The 25,509-nt window shown below is 38.5% G+C and overlaps 1 protein-coding gene across 1 annotated transcript in view; it reads right to left on the bottom strand.

The window, feature by feature from the left end:
- Window positions 1–480: 480 nt before the first annotated feature.
- LOC124596308 (39S ribosomal protein L10, mitochondrial) overlaps window positions 481–25,509 on the bottom strand; it is a 35,171-nt gene continuing 10,142 nt past the window's right edge. Inside the window, exons 3-6 of the mRNA XM_047135410.1 lie at window positions 5,788–5,898; window positions 4,761–4,959; window positions 625–846; window positions 481–589 (exon numbers count right to left, since the gene is read on the bottom strand). Of these exons, the coding sequence (XP_046991366.1) occupies window positions 638–846; window positions 4,761–4,959; window positions 5,788–5,898 (519 nt within the window). The 3' untranslated portion in view covers window positions 481–589; window positions 625–637. The remainder of the gene's footprint in view (window positions 590–624; window positions 847–4,760; window positions 4,960–5,787; window positions 5,899–25,509) is intronic.

The raw sequence follows: 25,509 nt of genomic DNA on the forward strand, positions 1-25,509 counted from the left end.
ATAATGAAAATACTAAGCAGATGAAATGAGTTGTCAATCTGGTTTGGTACCAATAAAATAATGTATTTCGTGAAATAGTGTCTACCTCTGTACTGCTATGAAAACAGGTAATGTGTATTTTGATGTCTACTAGGAATGGCAATGGTTGGCTACAAAATTTAAATGCACAGATATGAAAATGTACATCCGATTGGCCTTGCAGTCTAATCATAGTGTACATTTTGCAACATCAACTTATGATATATGGACTACCTGTTTAATGTGATTTTAAGAGAGTAATGAAGTCAACCTTTCAAAAGAAATAAAAAAATAGTCTAGGAGATTATTTTCCAAGCTTTTAAGATCTTTCCAGAATGAAATTTTCACTCTGCAGCAGAGTGTGCACTAATATGCAACTTCCTGACAGATTAAAACTGATGCTGCACCAAAAGAAATTTGCTGTAGCAAACTATTAAAACAGAAAATAACACAGTTACACAATAGAGTTTAAAGGTGTAATACACAGTGTCATTGTTTTGATAGATCATATATACACTACATCTTACAACTGTGTTTAACAAAATTTCTCTTCTTTCACAACTCAACAATACTTAATGAATGAGCTGCAGTTCCAGTCCAAGTAATCTACATCACTTTCTCAGGTTTCTTCTGGTTTCTGGAGCAGTTCTGCACGTTTCTGCAAGTGGCTGACGAGTGTTCTTTGGTGGTGTGTGATGTTACTCAAGACTTGGCTTACAGCAGAATTTAGTGTCGCAACAAGACCAGCTCGAGCCGTTGTCAAATCTGGCAAATTACTGTACATAACAATTTCATTTCTACTCAGAAGGCGATCTTCGGCAATGCAAGCTGTAAAATAATCATATAATTAATGTAAATAAACGGGCTTTAAAACCAAAACAAGATAAAGCAAAGTAGGTAATGTTTCACATAATTTATAACTGTCTATGTTACCTTTGTGTCTGTCACTTCTTCCAAGACATCTACACTCATTAATTTAACATATATAAGGCAATGAAATGTGTAAAACCTGACACAGCCTGTATCTTATCTACAACACACTTCACAAAAACAAATTCTCACTAACTCGAGTAAAGTCTCACCTATTTTCATGTGAATAATGGGCCCATCACCACTTAAAACTCATGATTTCGATAGATCAAATGAGAAAATCATATATATTTCCTAGTGGTAATGATTCTATTGAAAGTAATATGTCATTACCACTGCACCGTTAGAAAAGCAACTGTATGCTATTGTAGTCTCTCAACCTGCAGCAGAATAACTATTACATAATTGAAGACTGTCAGAAGCTCGGCTCAAAAACTGACCAGTGCACTACATCATTTAGTGTGTTCATCCTTTGCAGTCTCAGAGCTAATCAAGAATATTTTTTCCCATTATGAAACAGTGAAATTGTTTTTTCCAGTGGACTGACAATACACAGCCATTTGTGTAACTTATCCTCAAAATTCTACAGCAGAGTTTACGGGCAGTGAACAGTGTGTATGCCAACAATACTGGTAAGGAATTTACAACTCTGTGACTGTGGTTAACTTCCGGAAAACCTCTCTGCGCTCTGGCTGTACTGTGTAAGATACACAATTTGTCTTAGCATGGGCAGTAGCTACGACTGATTTGTCATCTGGTAATTCATGTTACTTTCCTGATAAAAATCATTTGTCTAATGCAGTAATAATATGAGGAGGATGTTTTCTACATTCTATTGATCCAAAGATACTACTGAAATGACTGCTGGTTTCAAAATCCAACTAACAATCAATCTCATTTCTGAACAATGTCAAATGATACTAGATGACCACCAGAACAGCTTGTGGAACAAACAGAAGGCAGAGACTTTAAAATCCATGACCCATGTTCCCCAGTAAAATAACTGAAGGAGCAGACATGAATAAGCATTTAATTAAATGGAAAAAAAGAGCATTGGTGCAATGTCACAAATAAGCCATCACTTGATAAATGCCATTTTGTCTTCGTGTCCAACAGTAGAAAGACAGTGCCCTGATAGCTTCCAACTACTAATCATTAAAATGTGAACAGCAAGTATGAACACAATTGTGTCAGACACAAGGCATATACAAGTAAGACCAGTAACAATGATGTGATGTCATTTTGTTATATATCATCGAATGAACCATCTCATTTGATGTGAATTTTATAGGAAGCCCAGAACTAACTGTGTCAATTTTTTGAATCTGGAGCTGCAATTACTTAAAAAAAAATAATTCTTGAAACATTTTTTATGTGAGTCTCCGTGTATTTTTAAATGTGGTACCACACATTTTTACTACTTTTGGATTGAGGACCCTTTTGGATTGCGGATGGTCAGAGTTGGGTCAGAAGTGCTCACATCACTGTGGATGGTGCCCTGTTGTGCTGAAAAGGAGAGAGGTCAGATGACCTGCTGGGCTGGAGACACACGCCAATGTTGAATGAGTATCATCAAACCTCTCCTGAGTCAGTTTGGGTGTGATAAGTAGATGCATTGCTTTGCTGAAGGTATGAGTTCCCTGCAGAATGTTACAACCAAACAAACTGATGCAGATGACTGGACAACAGGTTCCTGTACTGAAACTTCATGGGCAGATGGGGACTTGTACCTGCCAGGAAGTTTCAAATCAGTGCATACTTCACTGCATAGTGAAAATTCATTCTGAAGACTCGTGTTTTGTTTCCCAGAACAGACATATCACATGACCATTCCATCACAAGTGATCGTCCCCTTCCCACGAACCTTTCCACCACCTGCCTTAATGATGCCCTACTGGGAAGCAAGGTGTATTGTGCAACATGCTTGTACCTGTAATTGACTCGTACCAACAACTTCAGTGAGTCATTAGCCCTCTCATGTTTACACCGTCCATTTGCATTGCTGTTCTACAAAAGCTAGATTCTGTGCCCCACTGCAAGGCAGTGGTTCGGGGTATAGCTGTACACTGGTTGTTCAATGATTCCAGATGGTATGGTTGTACACTAATTGTTACAGAGCATTGAAATGGTTAGTTATTTGCTGCACTGTAGCCTGTGTTTATCCACTTTACAGTCCGCACTAGTCAAGGACAATCCCTATTATCAACACATTATCTCCCACAATATTCAACTCTGTATGTGGCAATATCCCTAAATTTTTGTACTCACTGTGCACCCCTGACATGATGATCATGAAATGCCCACTGATGTAGAATGTCCCATACATCCACAATCTGGCCATTAATTGTATATGCTGATACTGTAAATCTTGCCCATCTTGGTGTTGACTGTCACACATACAGTTCAAAACTTACGAAGACACCCAAGACACGTAACTTGAAGTATTCCATTTGCTGTGATGTCAGGAGTGATCTTTTACCTACACCACAGCTGACTCTAATTCATAATTTAAGTGCCGTTGGCTACTGCATAGGAACAATGATCAAACTTTTAACATTTCTCCAATTCTAACTGTGACAATTCACCTTCCCTGTTTATAGAGTACTTGGTGCATGGTTATCTTACTAGTTGCCACATCTCTACTCATATCTGACTAACAACTGAATTGTGTTTACTTGTGGCTTGACAGTTGTCTTCCATTTTATGGTAAATTATTTTATTTATTCATATTTGATATTGAGTACTGCTTGAGTCTTTGGGATCTTCACCAGGTCAGATTAAGGAAGAAATTGAAGCAATTCAGAAGCATGTTGCTGTATTTTCCAGTAGGTTCAATTAACCATATTACATAGCTGCTCTATGAACTCAAATGGGAATCCCTATAGGAAAGAAAACATTCTTTTCATGAAGAAACTTTAAAGAAGCAGTATTTGTGACAAACTGCAGAACAATCCTACGGCCACTGACACATAAGGACCTCAGAGGCAAGATAAGTTAGGGCTCATGTTGAAGCATGTAACCATCGTTTTTTCCCTCGCTCCATATGCGAGCAGAATGGAGTTTGGATGTACAAATAGATGTGGATTAACAACATACACTCCAATCGTCTCAGGAAAAAAAAATATACGAAGTTACAAAAATGGTCATTCCTCAAGCACAGTTACGCATTAGATTGGTTGTGCCTGTGCCAAAATTAATAAGTTGGACACTATATTACTAACAACACCTTTATAACTGACTCTGCTGTGCCCACACCCACAATTTGCAAGCTGCCTGCAATAAGAAGATGGCCAAATCTGGCACATCATGTGAAAGCCATATGTATACTAAAGTCTGCATACATCATCTCAATACTAATATCACACACTGGCGTTATCACAAAGCTAATTGTGAGGAGCCTACAGGACCTAAGATGATTTTGAATCATCCTCTCTATTGGTTATTACAAAAAGCATTTGTGCTGAACATTCAGATACTTTGATGGATTCTTGAGGATGTAGTTAAGTTATTGATAATTTTTGTTTCTTAAACAGCTATATCAATGCCATGTAAAAAGAGTTAGCAAATAAAAAAATTAATACTTCATGTTTGTACCCTTCCACATTTGTGTTTTTCTTTTGGTAGGAGCAAGAATTCCAGTGGGAAGAGCTTCAGTGGATTTTCAAAAACTGTGGAGCTCATAATGGACTTGCACTCATTTTACTTGGCTATGTGGAACCTGAGTATAAGATTTATATTATATATGCATACTTGCTTCATATTACCAAAAAGGGGTTTGTTTATCTAATATTTTCATATTCAGCTTCATACAAAGGACCACAGTTCTTGGAAATGATTTTGAGGGTTATAAGTCTCAAAGATGTAATACTTACTCATAAGGATCAGCTGAGGAATACGCTTTGAAATTTTCAAAAGCTGTGCCAGTTGCAGTTCTGGACTGAATACTACTGCTGTTCTTGACTGAAATAGGGGCAACACTGCACTATATTTTGTATTTTCCAAAGCATACTTGATTACATTTGGCCCATACTGCTTTATGGCCATGTTGTGTTTATGGAACATAACTCTCGCCTGAGGAAAAAAATTCTTTAGTGAATCAAATGAAAATTAAATTCTATACCATAAAGTGGCAGAGGTCATTTAGGGCTTTACAATGAACTGAATTTCAATCTAAAACTAACAGCTACAATACAAAACAAAAAGAGTCTTATCACATCTAGGAAAAAATATTTGTATTCCATACCATGCCATACATCTCAGCCACATGGACTGAATTCTCTGCCTACAAGATGATTCATATTATAGATGATTATTTTAGGCTGACACTGAAGGAATACCACTTCTACCTACAAACTTATAGTTACAGACAGCAAGAATGTGTCTCAATACAAACATAAAGGTGGGTGAAATTTTTATCATTCATGAGTAAACTGAACATGAAAACCTTTACAAGCATAATTAGGTATCAGGTATTTCTATGTTTATTACATCCAAAAGAAAAGGTTTTAAGGTTGAGAAAGATTTTGAAAATGTTTGAGTAATAGATCAGTCCTAAATGGCCTTTTATCAGAGAAAATGGAGAATCAGAGCTTCATTTAAGGTTCCTCTTTAAGACTGTATGTACAATAGTACCAGCCGACCCAGAAAATGTGAAGTAACATTTCTGCTCTTGCACTCGGTAACTAATTAGTTAAGCAAATTCAAAAGGACATAGGTTGCAGTAGTTATCCAGTAATGAACAAACTTGCACAGGACAGAGTAGCATGGTGAGCTGTAACAAACCTGTCTTCAAACTAAAGGCCATGGCAGCAATAGTGATGCTAGTCATTTCCTTATTCCAAATCTTTCCAGTTATAGTTGTACAGAAAATTTTAGCTACACAAAGAGGCAATTACTTACTTTGAACTGGTCTTCACCTTTTATTGGGTTGGCATGAAAAAATGCAACCATTTTTGACTGGTTAAACCAATGCAAGCATTCTTTTGCAATTATCAGCTCATATGGGTTTTCCTGAAACAAAAGAATAATTTATTGTACATCTGAAATATGTAGCTTTGAGTGTTTGCTGTTATTTTCATTACTATTTGAGTTCCCACCAATAATTCCATAGCTAGTACCAGAAGTTCCCACAAGACCAGGGATAGGCTATAGCCTTAGCCATGAGAGACCACAGTGGTATAAAACAAATAAACTCAGTAAGGTAAATGAAATTCAACTCCCTAGTAACTGTAGCTGTGAGATAGGAGATATTAAATTCAAATAACTGCCTACTAAAGTGGAAGAGGTGATAAAGACTATAAAAAGAGGTAAATCACCCGGGCTGGATGAAGTATGTATGGCGCTAGTGAGAGAAGCTGGCATTGTTGGAAAGCAGTGGCTCTATCTGGTCATGAGAACAGTATGGAAGAGGACACATGCTGAGTGGAAAAAGGGAATCCTAGTGCTAATTTTTAAGAAGGGTTGCAGGGCACTGTATCAAAATTCTAACGGAGTAACTTTGGTTTGCCATACTGCTGAGGTATTTGAGAAGATTCTGGAAAAGAGCATACACAAGGTAGTAGGACAGAGAGGAACAATACGGGTTTAAATCAGGAAAGTCTATAGAGGATCTAATTTGAAATGTAAGGCAGCTCCAAGAGTGTCAGTATGAATATGGTAATGATTTAGTAATGGTGTTCCTAACCACTGAGAAGTAAAGTTCTATGTACTGACTTGGCAGAAAATCCTAAGAAATTTTTGTCTTATGTCAAAGCAGTAGGTGGATCAAAACAAAGTGTCCAGACACACTGTGACCACAATGGTACTGAAACATAGGGTGACAGACTAAAGGCCGAAATACTAAATGTCTTTTTCCAAAGCTGTTTCACAGAGGAAGACTGTCGCACAGATGACAAAATGGTATATATCGAAATAGATGACAGAGGGATAGAAAAACAATTAAAATCGCTCAAAAGAGGAAAGGTCACTGGACCTGATGGGATACCAGTTCAATTTTACAAAGAGTACGCGTGTACCGTAGGTCTCTAGAAGAGCATAGCGTTCCAAAAGATTGGAAAAGGGCACAGCTCATCCCCATTTTCAAGAAGAAACGTCGAACAGATGTGCAGAACTATAGATTTATATCTCTAATGTCGATCAGTTGTAGAATTTTGGAACACGTATTACGTTCGAGTATAATGACTTTTCTGGAGACTAGAAATCTACTCTGTACGAATCAGCATGGGTTTTGAAAGAGACAATCGTGTGAAACCCAGCTCGCGCTATTCGTCCATGAGACTCAGAGGGCCATAGACACAGTTTCCCAGGTCCGTAAGGCGTTTGATACAGTTCCCCACAGTCATTTTATGAACAAAGTAACAGCATATGGACTATCAGACCAATTGTGTGATTGGATTGAAGAGTTCCTAGATAACAGAGTGCAGCATGTCATTCTCAATGGAGAGAAGTCTTCCGAAGTAACAGTGATTTTAGGTGTGCCGCAGGGGAGTGTCGTAGAACCGTTGCTATTCACAATATATATAAATGACCTTGTGGATAACATCGGAAGTTCACTGAGGCTTTTTACGAACGATGCTGTAGTATATCGAGAGGTTGTAATTGAATCTCAATGTAGACAAGTGTAATGTGCTGTGAATACATAGAAAGAAAGATCCTTTATCATTTAGCTACAATATAGCATGTCAGCAACTGGAAGCAGTTAATGCCATAAATATCTGGGAGTAGGCATTAGGAGTGATCTAAAATGGAATGACCATATAAAATTAATTGTCGGTAAAGCAGATGCCAGACTGAGATTCATTGGAAAAATCATAAGGAAATGCTGTCCGAAAACAAATGAAGTAGTTTACAGTACACTTGTTCGCCCACTGCTTGAATACTGCTCACCGGTGTGGGATCCATACCAGATAGGGTTGATAGAAGAGATAGAGAAGATCCAACGGAGAGTAGCGTGCTTCTTTACAGGATCATTTAGTAATCGCGGAGATGATAGATAGACTCCAGTGGAAGACTCTGCAAGAGAGACGCTCAGTAGCTCAGTACGGGCTTTTGTTGAAGTTTCGAGAACATACCTTCACCGACGAATCAAGCAGTGTATTGCTCCCTCCTAAGGATATCTCACAAAGAGACCATGAGGATAAAATCAGAGCCCACACAGAGGCATACCGACAATCTTTCTTTCCACGAACAATACGAGACTGGAATAGAAGGGAGAACCGATAGAGGTACTCAAGGTACCCTACGCCACATACAGTCAGGTGGCTTGCGGAGTATGGATGCACATGTAGATACAAAAGTGTGAAAAGGAGCAAGATCTTGGAAACTCTTCACAAAAGTGGAATTTGAGGGCTTAATATGAACAGGATAAAGGAAATGTACGAGGAAAGAAGATAGATTGGTTTGAACAAAAATAATGGACTGAATTAAGGCAGTGCATTATCTCCTCTAATTTTAATGGCTTTACAGATGAGATAATGATAGGAATGACAGCGCAAACAGGAGATGAAAATATAAAAGTGTTACTGTTTGTAGATAATTTAATGGTGTGGAGAAAGAGAGGTACAAGAAAGATTAAATATATGGGAGGAAGTGGTGTCATAGTATGGATCAAAATTTAATGCAAAGAAGTGTGAAGAGATGGTGACAATGAGGAACAAGGGGAGAGTGGAACAAAAATAAGAATTAGATGACAAGTACCAATGAAAGTGTGAAGTTTCAAGTACCTGGGGAGCATAATAGAAGACAGCAGGAGGAATGATAAGGAAATAAATGAAAGGTGGAAGGTGAGCTCATTGTTTGCTGCGGAGTGTTAAGAGGCCTGGTCTGAAACAAGGATATACTGTCAAAAAGTAAGGAAATGTTGTACCCAGGATATTATGCTACAGTACTCCTGCATGAATCAGAAATGTGGGCACTGACGAAAAGGCAGGTGGACACGATACAGGCTTGTGATACGAAATTTCAAAGAAATACACTAGAACTTACCAGAATGGATAGGGAAATAGATGAGACAGTGAGAGGCCAGCCTATGAAATGACAACAGTAGACAAGAGACCAAGAAGCAGACCAAGGAGCAGAGAGAGCATTGGAATGAAGGAATGTGTGCCAAAGAGAGGAGAAAACTGGGACAGAATGAAGAGAGAAACATGGTGGGAGGACAGCAAAAGATGGAGAGATTTGTTACACAAACAGACCCAGTCAGGGGCTGCAAACTGTAGAAGGTGGAAATGATGATAAGGGTAAAACATGAACCATTGAAAGTGGATCCATTAAACTAAATAGACAGGTACTGCTTTCTCCAGCACCAGACAAAAGTTTTGCCAAATCATGTGCTAAAGAGCCCATAAAAATCATCTGATCACTAAAATGCAGTAACTCTGCCAGTTATTATGGTATTTCATGGTATTTCCACCAAAATGCTAAACTCTTGTGCTGACTTAGAGGCACCTCCCCTTGACATACTTTTGCAATGAGACAATGAGTGAAGGTGTATTTCATGAATTATTCAAGAATACAGTGGAAACACCTATTTACAAAATTGGGAATAATAACATCTAATTATAGACCCATCTCCCTCCTTCCTTGGCCCCAAGTTTTTGAGGAGAAGGTAGCTTAGAATATGACACTGTACCACTTGTCTGAGGAATATCTTTTAACAGAAGCACAGTATAACTTTCCCACTGGTCAGTTACAAATACATATCGGCTGATAAACAATGACCTTAGTCCATAAACACGTGGTGTGGCCTTCTGAAGAATCACATCATTAGTCCCTGTTTTATTGACGGGATTCTAAACAACCACAAGTATCTACAGTTTCTGACACATATGATGCCACAGTTATTGAAAGACAACCAACTTGATATAAGGCAAACCATGTGGGATCAACATGACAGGTGTCCCAGGTAACTACAGACCTTTTTAATGGAACCTTTGGGGATCATTGGATCGGTTACTTAAAAAAATCAAAGTGTCCTGCACACTCACCAGATGTAACAACCCTGTACTTTTTTTTTGTCTGTGGGGAAAATTAAAATAAGAGATCTACAAATGAACACTACCAACTCCCAAAGACATTTAATGCCATATAACACAGGCCTGTGCTGTGTTAAGACCAGACGAAATTCAATACACAGCGTTGTCTGCCCAGAATAATTTTGCACAATGTATCACTACTTGTGCTATGTTTCTTGACACATGTAATAATAAACACTGAAAGGTGGCTACACTGAGCCACAGCGCCAGAGATTGCGCCAAGGAGTATTATTCCGCCGCCTCCACTGGCAGTGCTTGTTGAGAACTCGTAGTAGTCAGTGCTTGCTGAGATGTCGTAGTGAAAAGTTCTTGTCGAGAAGTGGTGGTGGAGAGTGCTTGCTGAGATGTCGTAGTGGAGAATGCTTGTTCCATGTTTTATGCAGTTGTTTGATGGGCTAGACAGCAGATGTTGTTCAAAGTCTGTTAGAGGTCATGTATGCATTTCTTTTATTTAATGATGGACAAGGTAACCAAAATGTATTTTATAATTCATAATGAGTAGAAGATATGGGTCAGGTGGACTACACAGAGGTTGTGTGTGGACATTGTGTCTTCGGATTGTATGGGATGATGAATTGAAGTTTGCACTAGGATTTTATCTGTACTTGTTCGAGGAGACTGACTAGAGAAAAGAGTTGTTCTGGAAGTGAAATGATATTGGCGCAAGGTTTATATGTATCGATGTATTGAAGAGGTATTATTGAGGTATTGAGATTGTGTGAAGTTGATGATTATTGGAGTTTTAGTGGACAAGAGGTAAGGTATATGATATTGATGATAAGGTTTATATGTATCGACGTAAGAGGTATTATTGAAGTATTAAGATTATGTGATACTGATGATTATTGGAGTTTTTGTGGACAAGAGGTAAGGTAAATGATATTGATGATAAGATTTATATGTATCGACGTAAGAGGTATTATTGAAGTATTGAGATTATGTGATGCTGATGATTATTGGAGTTTTGGTGGATAAGAGGTAAAGTAAGTGAGGAGCATATTTTTTTTTGTTTGTTGGTTTATATGGAACAAGGAGGGTGAAGATGGCAGACTAGAACACTAAAGTGGAAGGAAGATTGTCTACACACACACTTTGTTAAATCACTAAGCAGTATATACTTTTTTTTTGGAGAGAGGAAGTATTTGCATATCTTGGCACACTGACAGTTGTTCAGCAACTGTACATTTTGATCTGGCTTGGCAAACATTGGTCTTGACATGATGACTATGACGTTGACTAACTATTATTGACTGTTATACATTGCTGCCACTACTACTTGATACACATGTCGAACATCAAACCTTTGACAGAATTGCATTTATACAGTTAACACTATTCAATTACACAGTAGTACTTAATGTGGATGAAAGATGAGTGAGTGTGTTTTGTGTGTTTTCCCTTCCTAATCCCAGATAAGTGGTACCGACTTATCTCCTAAATATTATTTTACTTGCTTGTTGTGGCTTGCACTGACACCCATAAATATTATAGGTTTACTGATATTTGTGTATTCGTAATAGTTAATATGACAATTATCTGATATCATTTGTGTGTTTCTTATAATTTGTATGTTTAGTGTAAGAGCATTGATAATAATTTTGTAAAAGCAATTGTGTGTGCATTCAAACTGTTGTTCATGCCTGCTGTTCAACATTAATGGGTGCCACATAGAAATGTTTAATTTCTGCTGACGAACTCTGATGAACTGTCTAATTAGTGATAGTGAATATTATGGACTGTTACCTGCACTTGTTCAAAATGATGGGTGCCACTTGGAAATGTTTAATTTCTGCTGATAAACTCTGATGAACTGTCTGATTAGTGATAGTGAATATTATGGACTGTTACCTGCACTTGTTCAACATAATGGGTGCCACTTAGAAATGTTTAATTTCTGCTGATGAACTGTGTGGTTAGTGATAGTGAATATTATGGACTGTTACCTGCACTTTTTCAACATAATGGGTGCCACTTAGAAATGATTAATTTCTGCTGATGACTGTGTGATCAGTGATAGTGAATATTATGGACTGTTACTTGTAATTTTTCTACATGATTGGTGCCACTAGGACATGTTTAATTTCTGCTTATAAACTCTGATGAACAGTGTGATTAGTGATAGTGAATATTATGGACTGCTGTCTGGACCTGCTCATCATTGCTAGGTGCCACTGATGAACTGCTTCTCTTGACATAATGTCACTTGTTGGTGTCTGCACCTGCTCAACATTACTGGGTGCGACTGATGGAACTGATTCTACTTAAATAATATCACTTGTTGCTGTTTGCACCTGCTCAACATTACTGGATGTCACTAATGGAACTGCTTCTACTGAAATGATGTCATTTGTTGGTGTCTGCACCTGTTCAACATTACTGGGTGCCACTGATGGACTGCATCTACTGAAATGATGTCACTTGTTGGTGTCTGCACCTGTTCAACATTGCTGGGTGCCACTGATGGATTGCTTCTACTGAGATAATGTCACTTGTTGGTGTCTGCACCTGTTCAACAATGCTGGATGCCACTAATGGAACTGCTTCTACTGAAATGATGTCACTTGTTGGTGTCTGCACCTGTTCAACATTGTCGGGTGCCACTAATGGAACTGCTTCTACTGAAATAATGTCACTTGTTGGTGTCTGCACCTACTCAACATTGCTGGGTGCCACTAATGGAACTGTTTCTGCTGAATGATGTCACTTGTTGGTGTCTGCACCTGTTCAACATTACTGGGTGGCACAGATGGAACTGCTTCTACTGAATAATGTCACTTGTTGGTGCCTGCACTTGTTCAACATTGCTGGGTGCCACTGATGGACTGCTTCTACTGACATAATGTCACTTGTTGGTGACTGCACCTGTTCAACATTACTGGGTGCCACTGATGGAACTGCTTCTACTAAATGATGTCACTTGTTGGTATTTGCACCTGTTGACCATTGCTGGGTGCTACTGTTGGAACTATCAACTACTTGTTTTTTTTTTTAATCATTGAAAGCATTTTATGTGAACATTTGTATAAACTGATTTTTTGTGTATTGTGTAAACTATTATGTAAAGTCACATGTATGAAAGAATTTGTATTGCTTACTGTATTTCATATATTAGGTTATTGAAAGGTCAGTGCAAAGCCAAAATTTTATCTAATTATGTGATATTTACGTATTAATATTATCTTTTATTTTTGTCTGTATTTTTGTGGACGAATTTGGTGGTATTTTCACCACCAATGCTGGCAAAAATGCCATCAAATTCTGGCCCGTGGAGGAGGGGCATATGAAAGGTGGCTACACTGAGCCACAGCGCCAGAGATTGCGCCAAAGAGTATTATTCCGCCGCCTCCACTAGCAGTGCTTGTCGAGAACTCATAGTAGCAGTGCTTGCTGAGATGTCGTAGTGAAGAGTGCTTGTCAAGAACTCGTAGTAGTCAGTGCTTGCTGAGATGTCGTAGTGAAAAGTTCTTGTCGAGAAGTCGTAGTGGAGAGTGCTTGTTCCATGTTTTATGCAGTTGTTTGATGGGATAGACAGCAGATGTTGTTCTAATGGAGATATTGTAATGATCAGAGTGCTTTACGTCAATATATATGACGGTAAAATATTCCCTGTTTTTTCATTATTTCAGTGTCTTAAATAATGCGTCATTACAGGTTCAGTCAACAAAGCATCTGGCTTGTGTTCTTGTATTAGAGTGGAATTCTGGTTTTCTTGCGCAATTATAGTATTTCTATTTTTTTTTAATTACTTCAGTATAAATGGTATTTAAAATTTCTTGTCTTATTGAAGAAGAACCATGCCAGATGTGTACGTTGAATCACACTTCCACACACAGAACAGCTACACTTGTGTTTGTTGTTGCGTTGGTTTTATAGCTGCTGGGGACTTAATTAATTAATTGTGTTAACGGAAATTTCGTTTCATTCTTTGTTGTTGTTCTATGCAGTCAGATTGCGTACAAATACTAGTCAGGGCCAACCGTTTACGAGACTTTGTAATCGGACATACAGCTACTAAAAAAATTTAAAAAGTATTTGCATTTCATATTTATATAATTAAGCCCCCCTGCACGGCGTAAAAAAACCAGAATTACACTCTAATACAAGAACACGAGCCAGATGCTTTGTTGCCTGATCCTGTAATGACGCATTATTTAAGACACTGAAATAATGAAAAAACAGGGAATATTTTACCTTCATATATATTGACGAAAAGCACTTTGATCATTACAATATCTCCATTCGAACAACATCTGCTGTCTAGCCCATCAAACAACTGCATAAAACATGGAACAAGCACTCTCCACTACGACATCTCAGCAAGCACTCTCCACCACCACTTCTCGACAAGAACTTTTCACTACGACATCGCAGCAAGCACTGACTACTACGAGTTCTCAACAAGCACTGCCAGTGGAGGCGGCGGAATAATACTCTTTGGGGCAATCTCTGGCGCTGTGGCTCAGTGTAGCCACCTTTCAACACTTATGAACAATTACTAATTTCTGCACACTGTGTCTTTAAAATCCTCATTGAAGGCTTTTTCCAGTGACACAGGAACATTAAAAATAAGTCTGAATCATAAATAGGCAGTTAAAAACTACTCGGGTGTATGAAAATTTGCCACATTGTTTGCTAAAGCTTGGAAAAAATTGTACTTTAGTCTACTTACTCATTCTGGACACATTTTGGATGGTTTGTCTTAGTTACCTAACCTCTAGAGACGTGCAGCTCCTGAACCTTCAGAAGTTCAAATATTAAGGAAGGAGAATGAGTGTTTAATATTCCACTAGCAACAAGGTCATTACAAACAGAAAATAAGCAGTAGTGCACCTCAAAAAAGTCAAGGTGAGTGCATTGAACCAAAATCAGAATGACTGGACTGGTATTTGCATTCCACTCTTTCTGAATGTGAGTGGAATCTCTCTATGTCTGCGCCATTTTTCTCAGTGAAGTATTGTAAATCCTCTTTAATTCAAGGAATTTGGGAAAAACTGAATGACACAAATTGTCTCAAATTCAGAGACCTTTTACTTTTCCTGAATCAGGCCACTTATTGGACTTCCTTTAGCTCACTGTTGAATAAACCACAAATTAAGGACTTCACTAGCTTTTTCATAATTTCATGATTTCATAGTTTTACGTTCAGCAAATTTTGACACTTTTTTAAGTAGAAGAACATGATACTTTGGTAGAATTCCACTGGTCTAGTTTGGCTCCATTTTGTCTCCAGTCACCTACTGTTACTTCACATGCACCCAATATGCCACCATCTTTTTTAAAGGCAACCCACTGTTGAAACTTTTCAATGATAAAACTGTCATCTCCAACAAAACAAATTTCCTCTTTTATTTTACTGAGCCTGCAGTGATATCGGTGAAAAATGGCAAGAACAATAATAAATACGTAACATGACCTGATAATAATACACACTGTATTGAGCATCAGCAGACACTGGCTGACTGGCAACAGGTTAAAACAATAATAGTGGCTAAAGCAGACACGATCGTAAGCAATGTATGCATGCTCATCTCGGCCACCAAGCACACCCACTCCCTGCGTATTTTCAGGTTTATTCGTGATATTCTTTTGATTTTTCTTATTCTTCTTTTTTAACACAGTATTGATCTATCATCTACCTCAGATTAAACGGATGCTCAGATTGCCAGGGATCAAATTACTGAGGTTTTATTGTAATGAAAAAAAAAACCTTTTAAGGGCAAGAAATTAACATGACCAAAAAGTAAGTTATTTGTGTAACATTTGTGAGTGTACTGCAGCATAATATACTTAACAATGATGCAATATAAATACTGTGGAATAGGAAAATACAGTTTCAACAAAGTATATACACAAATGAAAGTGGGTAGTTATCACTGCATAAGCAGGGCTTCCAACAGTTGATAAAATTCTACTCTGAGTTGGTATAACACAAAGAGATACACATATGATGGCTTATTAACTGAATATAGAAAAATAAGTCAAGAATAAACTGACACAAACTTAACAATCCTTCAACTGAACAGCAGCATATATTATGGAATGCTATGTAGTGAAACAGAAAATTATTCATGTAGATCCTTCCTCATGTGAAAGAGCACACACTTACTGCCAAAAGTGGCAAATGTTGTTATATAAAATAGCAAAAAGAATAGTTTTAAATATTAGCTACTGAACTAACAGGGCACAATTCCTTAGAGACTTTAAATTTATTTCAGTCACCTATCAGTAGCATGGTACACTTTTCCTAATTTCACTTCTTCTAGACAAAGCCTCAAATCTAAAGAGTAACATTATTCTGCAAGGATAGAAACAAAAACTAAACATCCTACACAGCTACAGCATGATGTCATTTGCCATCGCACAAGAAAACACTGAAAGACATTCACATTAATGATATTCGGTAGTTATCAACAACAGATAGAAAAGGTTGTGTCATTCCTGTATATAATCTAATGGTATAACACATCACTGCAGGCACAAGAGAACAGTAAGTGTAAAGCCCAGTGAAATTTAAGGAGCTAAAAAAATTTATGCGCATAAAATGTGCTATCCAGTCACAGAATATGAAAAAAAAGACAGTACAGAAATTAAAGCTCATAAAAGCTCCCTTGACAGATATATAAGGAGTATTCAAATGAAAAGGTATGAAACATCAAACAACCAAACTGACTGAAATTGGAATATGCCGCTTTGGGATAAAGAACTGAGACATCTAGGTAATGGAAGCATGCGTCATCACCCCCTCCCTAAAAAATTCAAAGCTGTACCCTCAGCAGACAGGGTGATACTCACCATCTTTTTCAATGTACGAGGTCTGATAGAGTCCGTGTAAGGTATGGTGGCCGATGTGCAGTGACCAATTTTCGTCCAAAGCACTGGGTGAGTTCATTCATTTTTTAGGAAGGGGAGGCCAACACCATCTGCCACCTTTCGGTGGGTCAGCAATGACAGAAACAAGGCGCACCCTGCAGTCTTTCTCAAACAATTTTACAGAAACTACTTACTAAAAAGAAAAAAAAACATTTTTGATTTACTTGTAGCTTTATATGACAGGTTCATTATTATGTGCCCATCATTTCATTAATCGTCATAGTATTGTGTGAAGTAAGAAACTGCACAAAATTCGAAAAAGATTGTAATGAAAAATAGGGGACACTGTGATTTTTGCTTCTGGTCCATATTACATATGTTGCTGCATATGAAATTTAGCTCACTCATTTACAATCGTGCCGTGCTAGCGATAAAGTCAGAGTAAAATATCCACATCATTCCTCATATTTGATAAACGGTTCCAGATATTGAAATGAGATTTTGGCAAGTGATAGCACACAAACAGAAGAGTATTATGCTACAGTTATTATGCAAAATGTCACTATCAACCATTTTATTTCATTATCTACAGACTTTTTCCATGAAACAATGTAATTTTTAAGGGCCAACGATAGTTGGTGAAACAAGAAATACTATTGGTTTTGGAACAATTTAAGTAAAGACATACTCGTTTATTTTGTAACAAGAATGTACTTCTGCACAAGATACTGATCTTACCTTTCCTCAGTTCCTCACTTAATAAACCACTGTTTCGGAATTCTTTTCCAATTGCATCTGCACAACATGTTTGTGAGATGAAACTGTGTACGTTCCACTGGGTTTTGGCAAAAGAAGCAAATTTTAACATGGCAACACGAGAAATGTGCAAGTTTTACTCCAAATTCGCCACTCTTGACACTTCTCTGAAAGTTACAAATGGTTAACAAGCCAGACAAAAATAAATCACTGCATTTTTGGCAGAATTTTTTTTTAGATATTAAGAAACTCAGATGTGACAGATCTTTTTGAATGGTCTCCATGCATGCAAGTGTGGGCTTGGAGGGGTCCTGCTTAATATGTACAAAAAATGTGGGTGTAGGCTTGAGTTTAGAATGGCATTTCTCGTTCAGCACTCGGCATTTCCTCTACATCACCCGCCCACAGCCCCCAACACTACTGCTGTCCCTGTGTCTGTATATCTACTGGCCACAATATTCTGTGCGGACTCTTCTCATTGAACTCCTCGAGCATGGAAAACCATTAACAGTGACGTGTACTGTGAGACAATTCGTAGTCTACACAAGTCTATAAAGAGCAAATGGGCTGGGTTGCTCATGGAAGGCGTGATTCTGCTCCACGAGAATGCATGCCCACATTTTTCTAAGGCCACACAAAGTATAATGGCCAAGTTCAAGTGAGTGCAGCTTGAGCATATGCCTTACAGACTGGACATGTCACCCTGAGACTTCTATGCATTTGGTCCGCTAAAAAAAACATTTCAAAGGAAAGCGCTTCAACTCGGACGATGAACCGAATGACTCAGTACAGAACTTGCTCCTGTCACAGCTACAGAAATACTTGGAATAGGGAATCCTTCAGTTCATGGGGGGGATAGTTGCTGTCAGACCCCTGGTGATTACATCTGAGTAAAGACTTCAATTATACCCACAGTGTTGTTTCATACCTTTTCTTTTGAATATTCCTCATAGTACACAAGTAACTTGAGTCTGACAGCTTACAGGATTTTCATGGAAATGTAATGCCAAGCATATAAAAATTACAGACTAATGAGCAATTGTGTTGCTGTGTCACTCTGTCACAACATAAAACTGAACAGCTTGGCTTAACATGTGGCTGAGATGTCAGAGCTTGAACTGGTCCAAGCCATAACAATCTACCAAAAGACAGGCAGCTCACATCATTCCGACACATTTGATCAAGCCAGAGAGAGGGTAATCAATGTGTAGGACATTACACCTTCAAGGTGGTGCAGGCACTGGGTTCTCCATCTGCACCATTCTTGGTTTACATCTACATCTCTACTCCAAAATCCCCTTTATGGTGTGTGAAGCTGAGAGTACTGTGGATAATAATATAATTTTTCCTTTTCCTATTCCATTCACAAATTATTGGAGGTACAAGCATCTGTCAGTACACCTCCAGATAAGTTCTAATTTCTTTGATTTCTCTCATGATCGTTTTTCTATCCTGTGTGGCACGGATGGAAACTGTTTACTGTCACTTGCTCCGGTGGGTACACTGAAACACAGGGAAACAAGCACACGTTCCTATGAGTTTCCAACAGACTAAGCTCATAAAGTGAACGAAGCACTAACAAGTTTGGGACATAGCAAAGTCAGTGTAGCAATACAAGAGTTCCAAATCAGTACCCACTCAAGATAAGAAACAAACTAAGTCATCTTGGCTGTGCAGGGGCACAATACAAACAGTTGCCACCGGGTTATGCCACGTGATGCGCATATCTCAGTGATAGCTGCCTTATAATGGTGGCCCACAGCCACCACTTGCAGCCTTTGCACCTCTGACACATCTGTGTCCAGGCTAGCCGGGGAATCAGAATCACTGTCAGATACAAAATTTGTCATTAACTGAGATACATGTAAGGGGAACTTGTATGTTGCTCAGCTCTTGATGAAATGTCTGCTCTCAGAATTGTAAAAGTAAATGTCTCCATGAAGCAGAACATCTATCATGCAAATGTAACTAGAGTTTTATGAGCACCTTTGTACCTCAATTTAGAAACAGATGCCACCAGCCAAAGGCTGTGAACAACAATGTGTCAGGAGAAAGAGAGAGAGAGAGAGAGAGAGAGAGAGAGAGAGAGAGAGAGAGAGAGACTGCCTTCAACCATCATGGATTGTAGCATGGACAACAGAGAAACAAATCACTTGCCAAATCAGTGTTTAACAACTACAGCCATTACACATATCCAGAGCCACTTCCTTGGTAAGGATTACAAAAGCCACTGACACAGATATGAACCTCACCTCACCACATGTCACAGAGCACAGATTACCAATAGTGCAGATATGCTACCAACGGTTGTTTGAAACAAGAAAACTGTTATCTGGACTGTTGAGTCATGGTACATATTGGTGCGTGCCAAGGACAGGATACGAGGAAGTTGAAAACTACATGAAGCAATGCATCCTGAATGATAACATGTCGCTCTTCAGACAGTTAGTGAAGGTACTTGCTTCTATGGAATGTTTTCCCAGAATGAAATGGGGCTCTTGACACACCTTTCACTCTTCGAGTGAAAAATATTGGAATCTACTGTTCGATTATGTGCATTTGCTTGTCCCACTGCAGCACTTGCAGGCGAATTTACCGTCAGTAGACCAAGATACCACACCACTGCTACTAAGCTGATGCCGAATGGTAAGAGGAACACTCCACTTGCATGAGGTCAGCTTACATAAACTCTGTTGAGTATCTCGGCCAGTGTGCAGCATGGCAGATAAATACTCATGGATGAGAATAGCACCCCGTCACCTGATGTATTGTATACCACAATGCTTCACCTACACTTGTAGCGTAAAAGGAAGTACTACATGCTGCTACGTATGTCTAAGGTCTAATTCAACTGCTCATGAGATATTGCAACGCAATGAAAATAACTTTGTGATTGATGTTTCGGCGAGTTGAGCGGTAGGAGATAATCACAGCCAATTGCAGATCTTTCTCGAATGCCACAAGCTCACTGAATTGCCTATTTTGTAGGTAATTCACAAACCTAGCCAGCTTGGCTAACAGTATATTGTCCGTTTTTTATTTATCTACCTTGACCTATCTATACTTATTCTTTCCTTTCCTATAATTCACATTGTAACATTTCTTTTCATTTCAAAATCGTATGATCAGATTATCTCCTGAGAATTTAACCCAAAAGACTACTGTCACCAATGGAGGAGATGCATGTACCATAAAGATCTCAACCCCAATGGCTGCAGGAACCAATTGACAGCCATCGTTTTCCTATTTATGTTTCCTGTATTTACTATGTAGTAATTTGTGCATAATACAAAACCAACAGCATGCTTTCAGCTCAAAGAGAAATAAAAGATAGTGCTAACAACAACGTATGAAAAATACATTCCTTGAGAAAAACAATTAACAGCTGCTCTCAAATTTTAGTTACTATGTATTTAAAAAGGCCTCGTGAATGGTCAACAGCAAATATTTGTAAACAATGTCTTATTAGTATATTTCTGAGTTCAACAACAAATTATCTATATTTATTTATTTTGCATGTCCAGGACTTAGATAATACAAAATAATGAAAATAATAAAAAAATTCTGCCAGACACTGCTCACTTCTGTTATGTGGATGGTAAGCTCCAGAATTCCACTTCTCAATGACCTTATAACTTGCTGCATATAGATCTTCTGTGGTGCGAGGATTGGACAGGTTTCTGCAAACTAGATGATGTTGTGGGTTCAGCAGGTCACGACACTCATGTGAGTCATGTCCAGTCAAGAAGTCCCACTTCCTAAGGTTCACCTGTCCTCAATCGGTTCAGTACCTTCCATGTCACATATGGCAGATGAAAGCCTGCAGCAAGTTCCTCTTTGATGTCCTTTTGGTTAATGAATTTTGCCACAGCTCTGCGTGGCGAGTTCCAGGTGGCGATGGAATTGCTAATATTTGGTGTATGAAGCTCTTCCTTATCCTAAACCTAGGTTTTTGGGGTTCATATCCAAACAGGGGCTGTTTGGTATTGACTTCCTGATTCTTTTTCTCCACTTCTGCGACTGTTCTTCTGCGGGTGTCAGGTGGTGCTATACCCTTAATTTGATAAATTTTGGTGACAGGAGTTGGTTGTAAGTGCTCAGTCTCATTCAATGCTATATCCACCAATTTGGCATGTGTGGAATTTTGCCAAACTGGTCCTATGAATTCTGCTTCAGACAAGCATTGTGCCAAGGAAGATGTACAGAGTATGTTTGGCTGTGGGCCCCAGGTGGTGCCAGTAAGTTTATGATGGATGATGATGTTCTGGGCAGATAATTTCAGCTATGTTTCTTGGCAGTGATTTTGGAATTTGAGACTAAAATCCAACTTTATTCCCAGGTATTTTCCAGCATCATAATGGCATAGTTGCTACCCTCCTCAGCTAATATTTAATTTCCTCCTGGCTTTCTGGTTTCTCAGATGAGAGGCACAGACCTGCCTTCAAGGGCTACTATCAGCTTCATCTTCTCTTCCCCAAAGGGTTTGCCTTGAGCTGCTGTTGCTGTTTCATCTGCGTAAATAAATGTTCTTGCTCCAGAGTTGATTGGTTGGTCATTTGTGTAGATGCTGTTCAGCGCAGGGGTTCCATTACACTATCCTGAGGGGCACCACTCTTCACGGTCCTCCATCAGTTCTGTGTATTCTGCAGAGTGACAAAAAAACCTCCGTTTTGCAGCAAACATTGGATAAACTGTAGTTTTCAGTGACTGAATATACCTTTTTATCAATTTCTTGTGGTTGATGTTGTCATACACTGCTGACAGATCTATGAAAGTCACTCCTGTAGCCTGTGTTCTTTCATGTCCATCTTGTATGTACTGTGTCAGATTAAGGTTTTGACCACAGCATGACTTTGCTGGGCAGAAACCTGATTGACTATTTATGAGGTTTTATCAATATTTTGTGAGATACATCAAACATACTCGCAATTGTGAAAGTGGAAAACCATCAGTTGTATAATGAAACAACAAAAATGAAAATTTGTGCCTGATCAGGTCTCAAACCTGGATTTCCCGCTACCATGAGCAGTCACCTTACCATTGGGCTATTCAAGCATGTCTCACAGCCAGACCCAAACTTTCATATATCAACCATGTTTCTACAACCTGCACTTGTACATCCATTATGTATATTCCCATTCAGAAGAGACATTTTAATCGAAAGTTGCTTGCCCAGTGCAATAAGTGGGAAATCCGGGTTCAAGTCCTGGCCTGGCACAAATTTCATTGTCGTCATTCCATTATACAGATGATGAGTGTCCATATTAGCAACTGCAAATACATTTCATGTATTTCATAATAACTGTAGTTGAGGCAGTGCTTGTTTTTCGGGCATGCATATGTAATGGTGGTAGTGGTAAGTTCCTATGGGACCAAACTGCAGAGGTCATCTGTCCCTAGACCTACACACTACTTAATCTAACTTAAACTAACTTACTATAAGGAGGTTGTTTGTGTTGTTACCCCTGGATGATAATTACATGAAATATTTGTCAGGATTTGTAAGCAATGGGTCCTTGAGGTACAGGAATATGCGAACACCGAGAAGTAAGTTTAAGCAGTTTATTAACAAAAGACTATAAATAGTCTGTAGAAATTTGACAATCCCAACAATGATTGTAATTCTTTCAAATTCTGTGGTTCAGGAAAATTCTTTACATATTCAATTAATTTTGGATCAGGTCAAACACCTTCACTGGTTATAACATTACCAAGATAGTTAACTTTACTTTATGCAAAATGACATTTATCTATTGACAAAGACAGGTTTTCACTTCTTACAGACTCAAAAAGAAGTTAGTAGTCTCTCAGTATGCTGCTTCATGTTTGTGTTGGGGTGAGCCCTCGCAAAACTGAATCCATCAGGTGCTGAAATGTAGCTGGAGCATTACAAAGTCCAAATGGCATACTAAGATACTTGTATACTCCTGTTGCAGTTACAAATGAAGTTTTTGCTTGATCATCTGGATGTACAGTTAACTGGTGATAACCACTTGTTAAATCACATACTGAAAAAATTCGACATCTGCCCAAGTAATCCAAGGTTTCCAATAAATTTGGTAATGGGTAAATGTCGGGTATGGTCACAGCATTCAAAGATCGGTAATCAACACAAAAACGGAACTGTGGTTCTCCAGAAATTGATTCTTCTTCACAATTACAACAGGCGAACACCACGGTGGGTCTGAAGGATCTCTTGGTTTTATAATTCCCGCTTCTAATTTTTGTTTAACCATGTCTTCTACCAACTCTCTCTGACTGAATGGTATTCGGTAAGGTTTCTGTGTGATTGGGGCTGCATTCCCTGTATGAATACGATGATGATCTAAATGACTGACAGGTAAATTTTCACGTTCTTAGAATAAATCTGCACACTCCAACAAAACAGGCACTAAAATCTTCTGTTCATCTGCTGTCAAATGTTCTATCTTCTTCCAAATCTTGCGCTTCAGTTCATTATTAACTTCGTCTCCTTGTTGCAATTTTGCGGTACTGTTACAATAATCTGTGTTTATAACTGCAGCGTTTGTTACCTCATCTGGAATCTGTATTACGTCACTTTTACTTATGCTCGACACTTCAGCAACTTTCATTCCTTGTGGCAAAACAACATCCTCATTGCTCATATTCGTTATTGTAACCGGGACTTTTGCGAAATTCTGTCTCACCATTGTAGCAACACCTACACTTCTAGCAACATAACAATGCATTGTATCCAGTAACTCACTTTCCTCAGATCGTTCAATTAATAACAAAGTTCCTTCCTTGCATCGGGTTGACTTAACTTCAATGTAGATTGTCTTTCCTGCTCCCTTGAGAATTTGCTGTGGCTGATCAACCTGAACATTGACTTGGACAGTTTGAACTGATGCATTGTTGGGGCGGTCCATTCCCACGACGTCAGTATTGCTGTGCCTTTGAGTACAATCTGAAGAATGATTTCCTAGGTTGTAATTGCTACAACCTCGTGTGATCATTCTTTCTGCAACATATATCTTCGCCTCGTTAGCGGACGAGAAATCAAATCCAAGTACACCATCGTAACGTGTTTTGTTATTTGAAACTACTTGCACCCTTGCTGTGTATTTATCTTTATTTCCACCTTCATCTTGGCCTTGGCCAAGAATTAATTCTAAGTCAACTTCTCCATAGTTACGTAGTACTCCTCCATTTAACCCTCGCACTTTTAATAGTGGCGGTTTCAATTTATCCCTTTTATCTATTCAACACCACATTAATGAGGTCTGTGCTCCTATGTCAATAAGTAGTTTGATGTTTCTCCCATGATATAAAGCACCTATCACGAAGTCATTTTCAGTCTGATTTTCGCTAGAACTAACAGGAATCACTGTCTCTACCAGGGGGCGGATGGAATGGTGGCCCGTATGTCACCGTACTCATTTAAAGATCTGGCAGATTGTCTGTTGTCTGCATTACCTTTCTTCTTGTTACGACAATCTCTCGAAACATGACCCCACAATTATAGCAGATTTGATTCTCTTTACAATCCTTGCACTTGTGACCAAGCGTATTGCATCTGTAGCATCGTACTATTGTGTTGAAAACTCTGCATTTTTGTTCCTGCATCTCATTCGGTCGTTTTAGTGCTTCAACGAAACCAACAGCTGATTCTACTATTTCCTGAAAAGTTTTACATCGTGCCAATCTAACAGCTTTGCTTACTTCCTCTCCATACAACCCAAGGCTCTCTGGTTGGCTTCGAACAACTGAATGCGATTTTCATTTTCATCTTCTACTAACTAGTATGTTTCAGCATTGATGTTTTGAATTCTGTCGGCAAACCGCTCGATAGATTCGTCTCATTGCATTTGAAAACTGTAAGGCTGCTCTCTGTAAAATCTGATCGCGTTTTTACGTTTAAATCTCTGAACAACAACCATTCTAAACTCATTGTAATCTTCTGTTTCCACGCAAGTAGGCTCCACACTATGAAATCTTGTGCTGCTCCCTGAATTCTTAATTTGGCAACCACTAGCTTATCGGAATCTGTTCGTGATCCTAA

The sequence above is a fragment of the Schistocerca americana genome, chromosome 2 (genome assembly GCF_021461395.2).
Source record: "Schistocerca americana isolate TAMUIC-IGC-003095 chromosome 2, iqSchAmer2.1, whole genome shotgun sequence".
NCBI classification, from domain to species: Eukaryota; Metazoa; Arthropoda; class Insecta; order Orthoptera; family Acrididae; genus Schistocerca; species Schistocerca americana.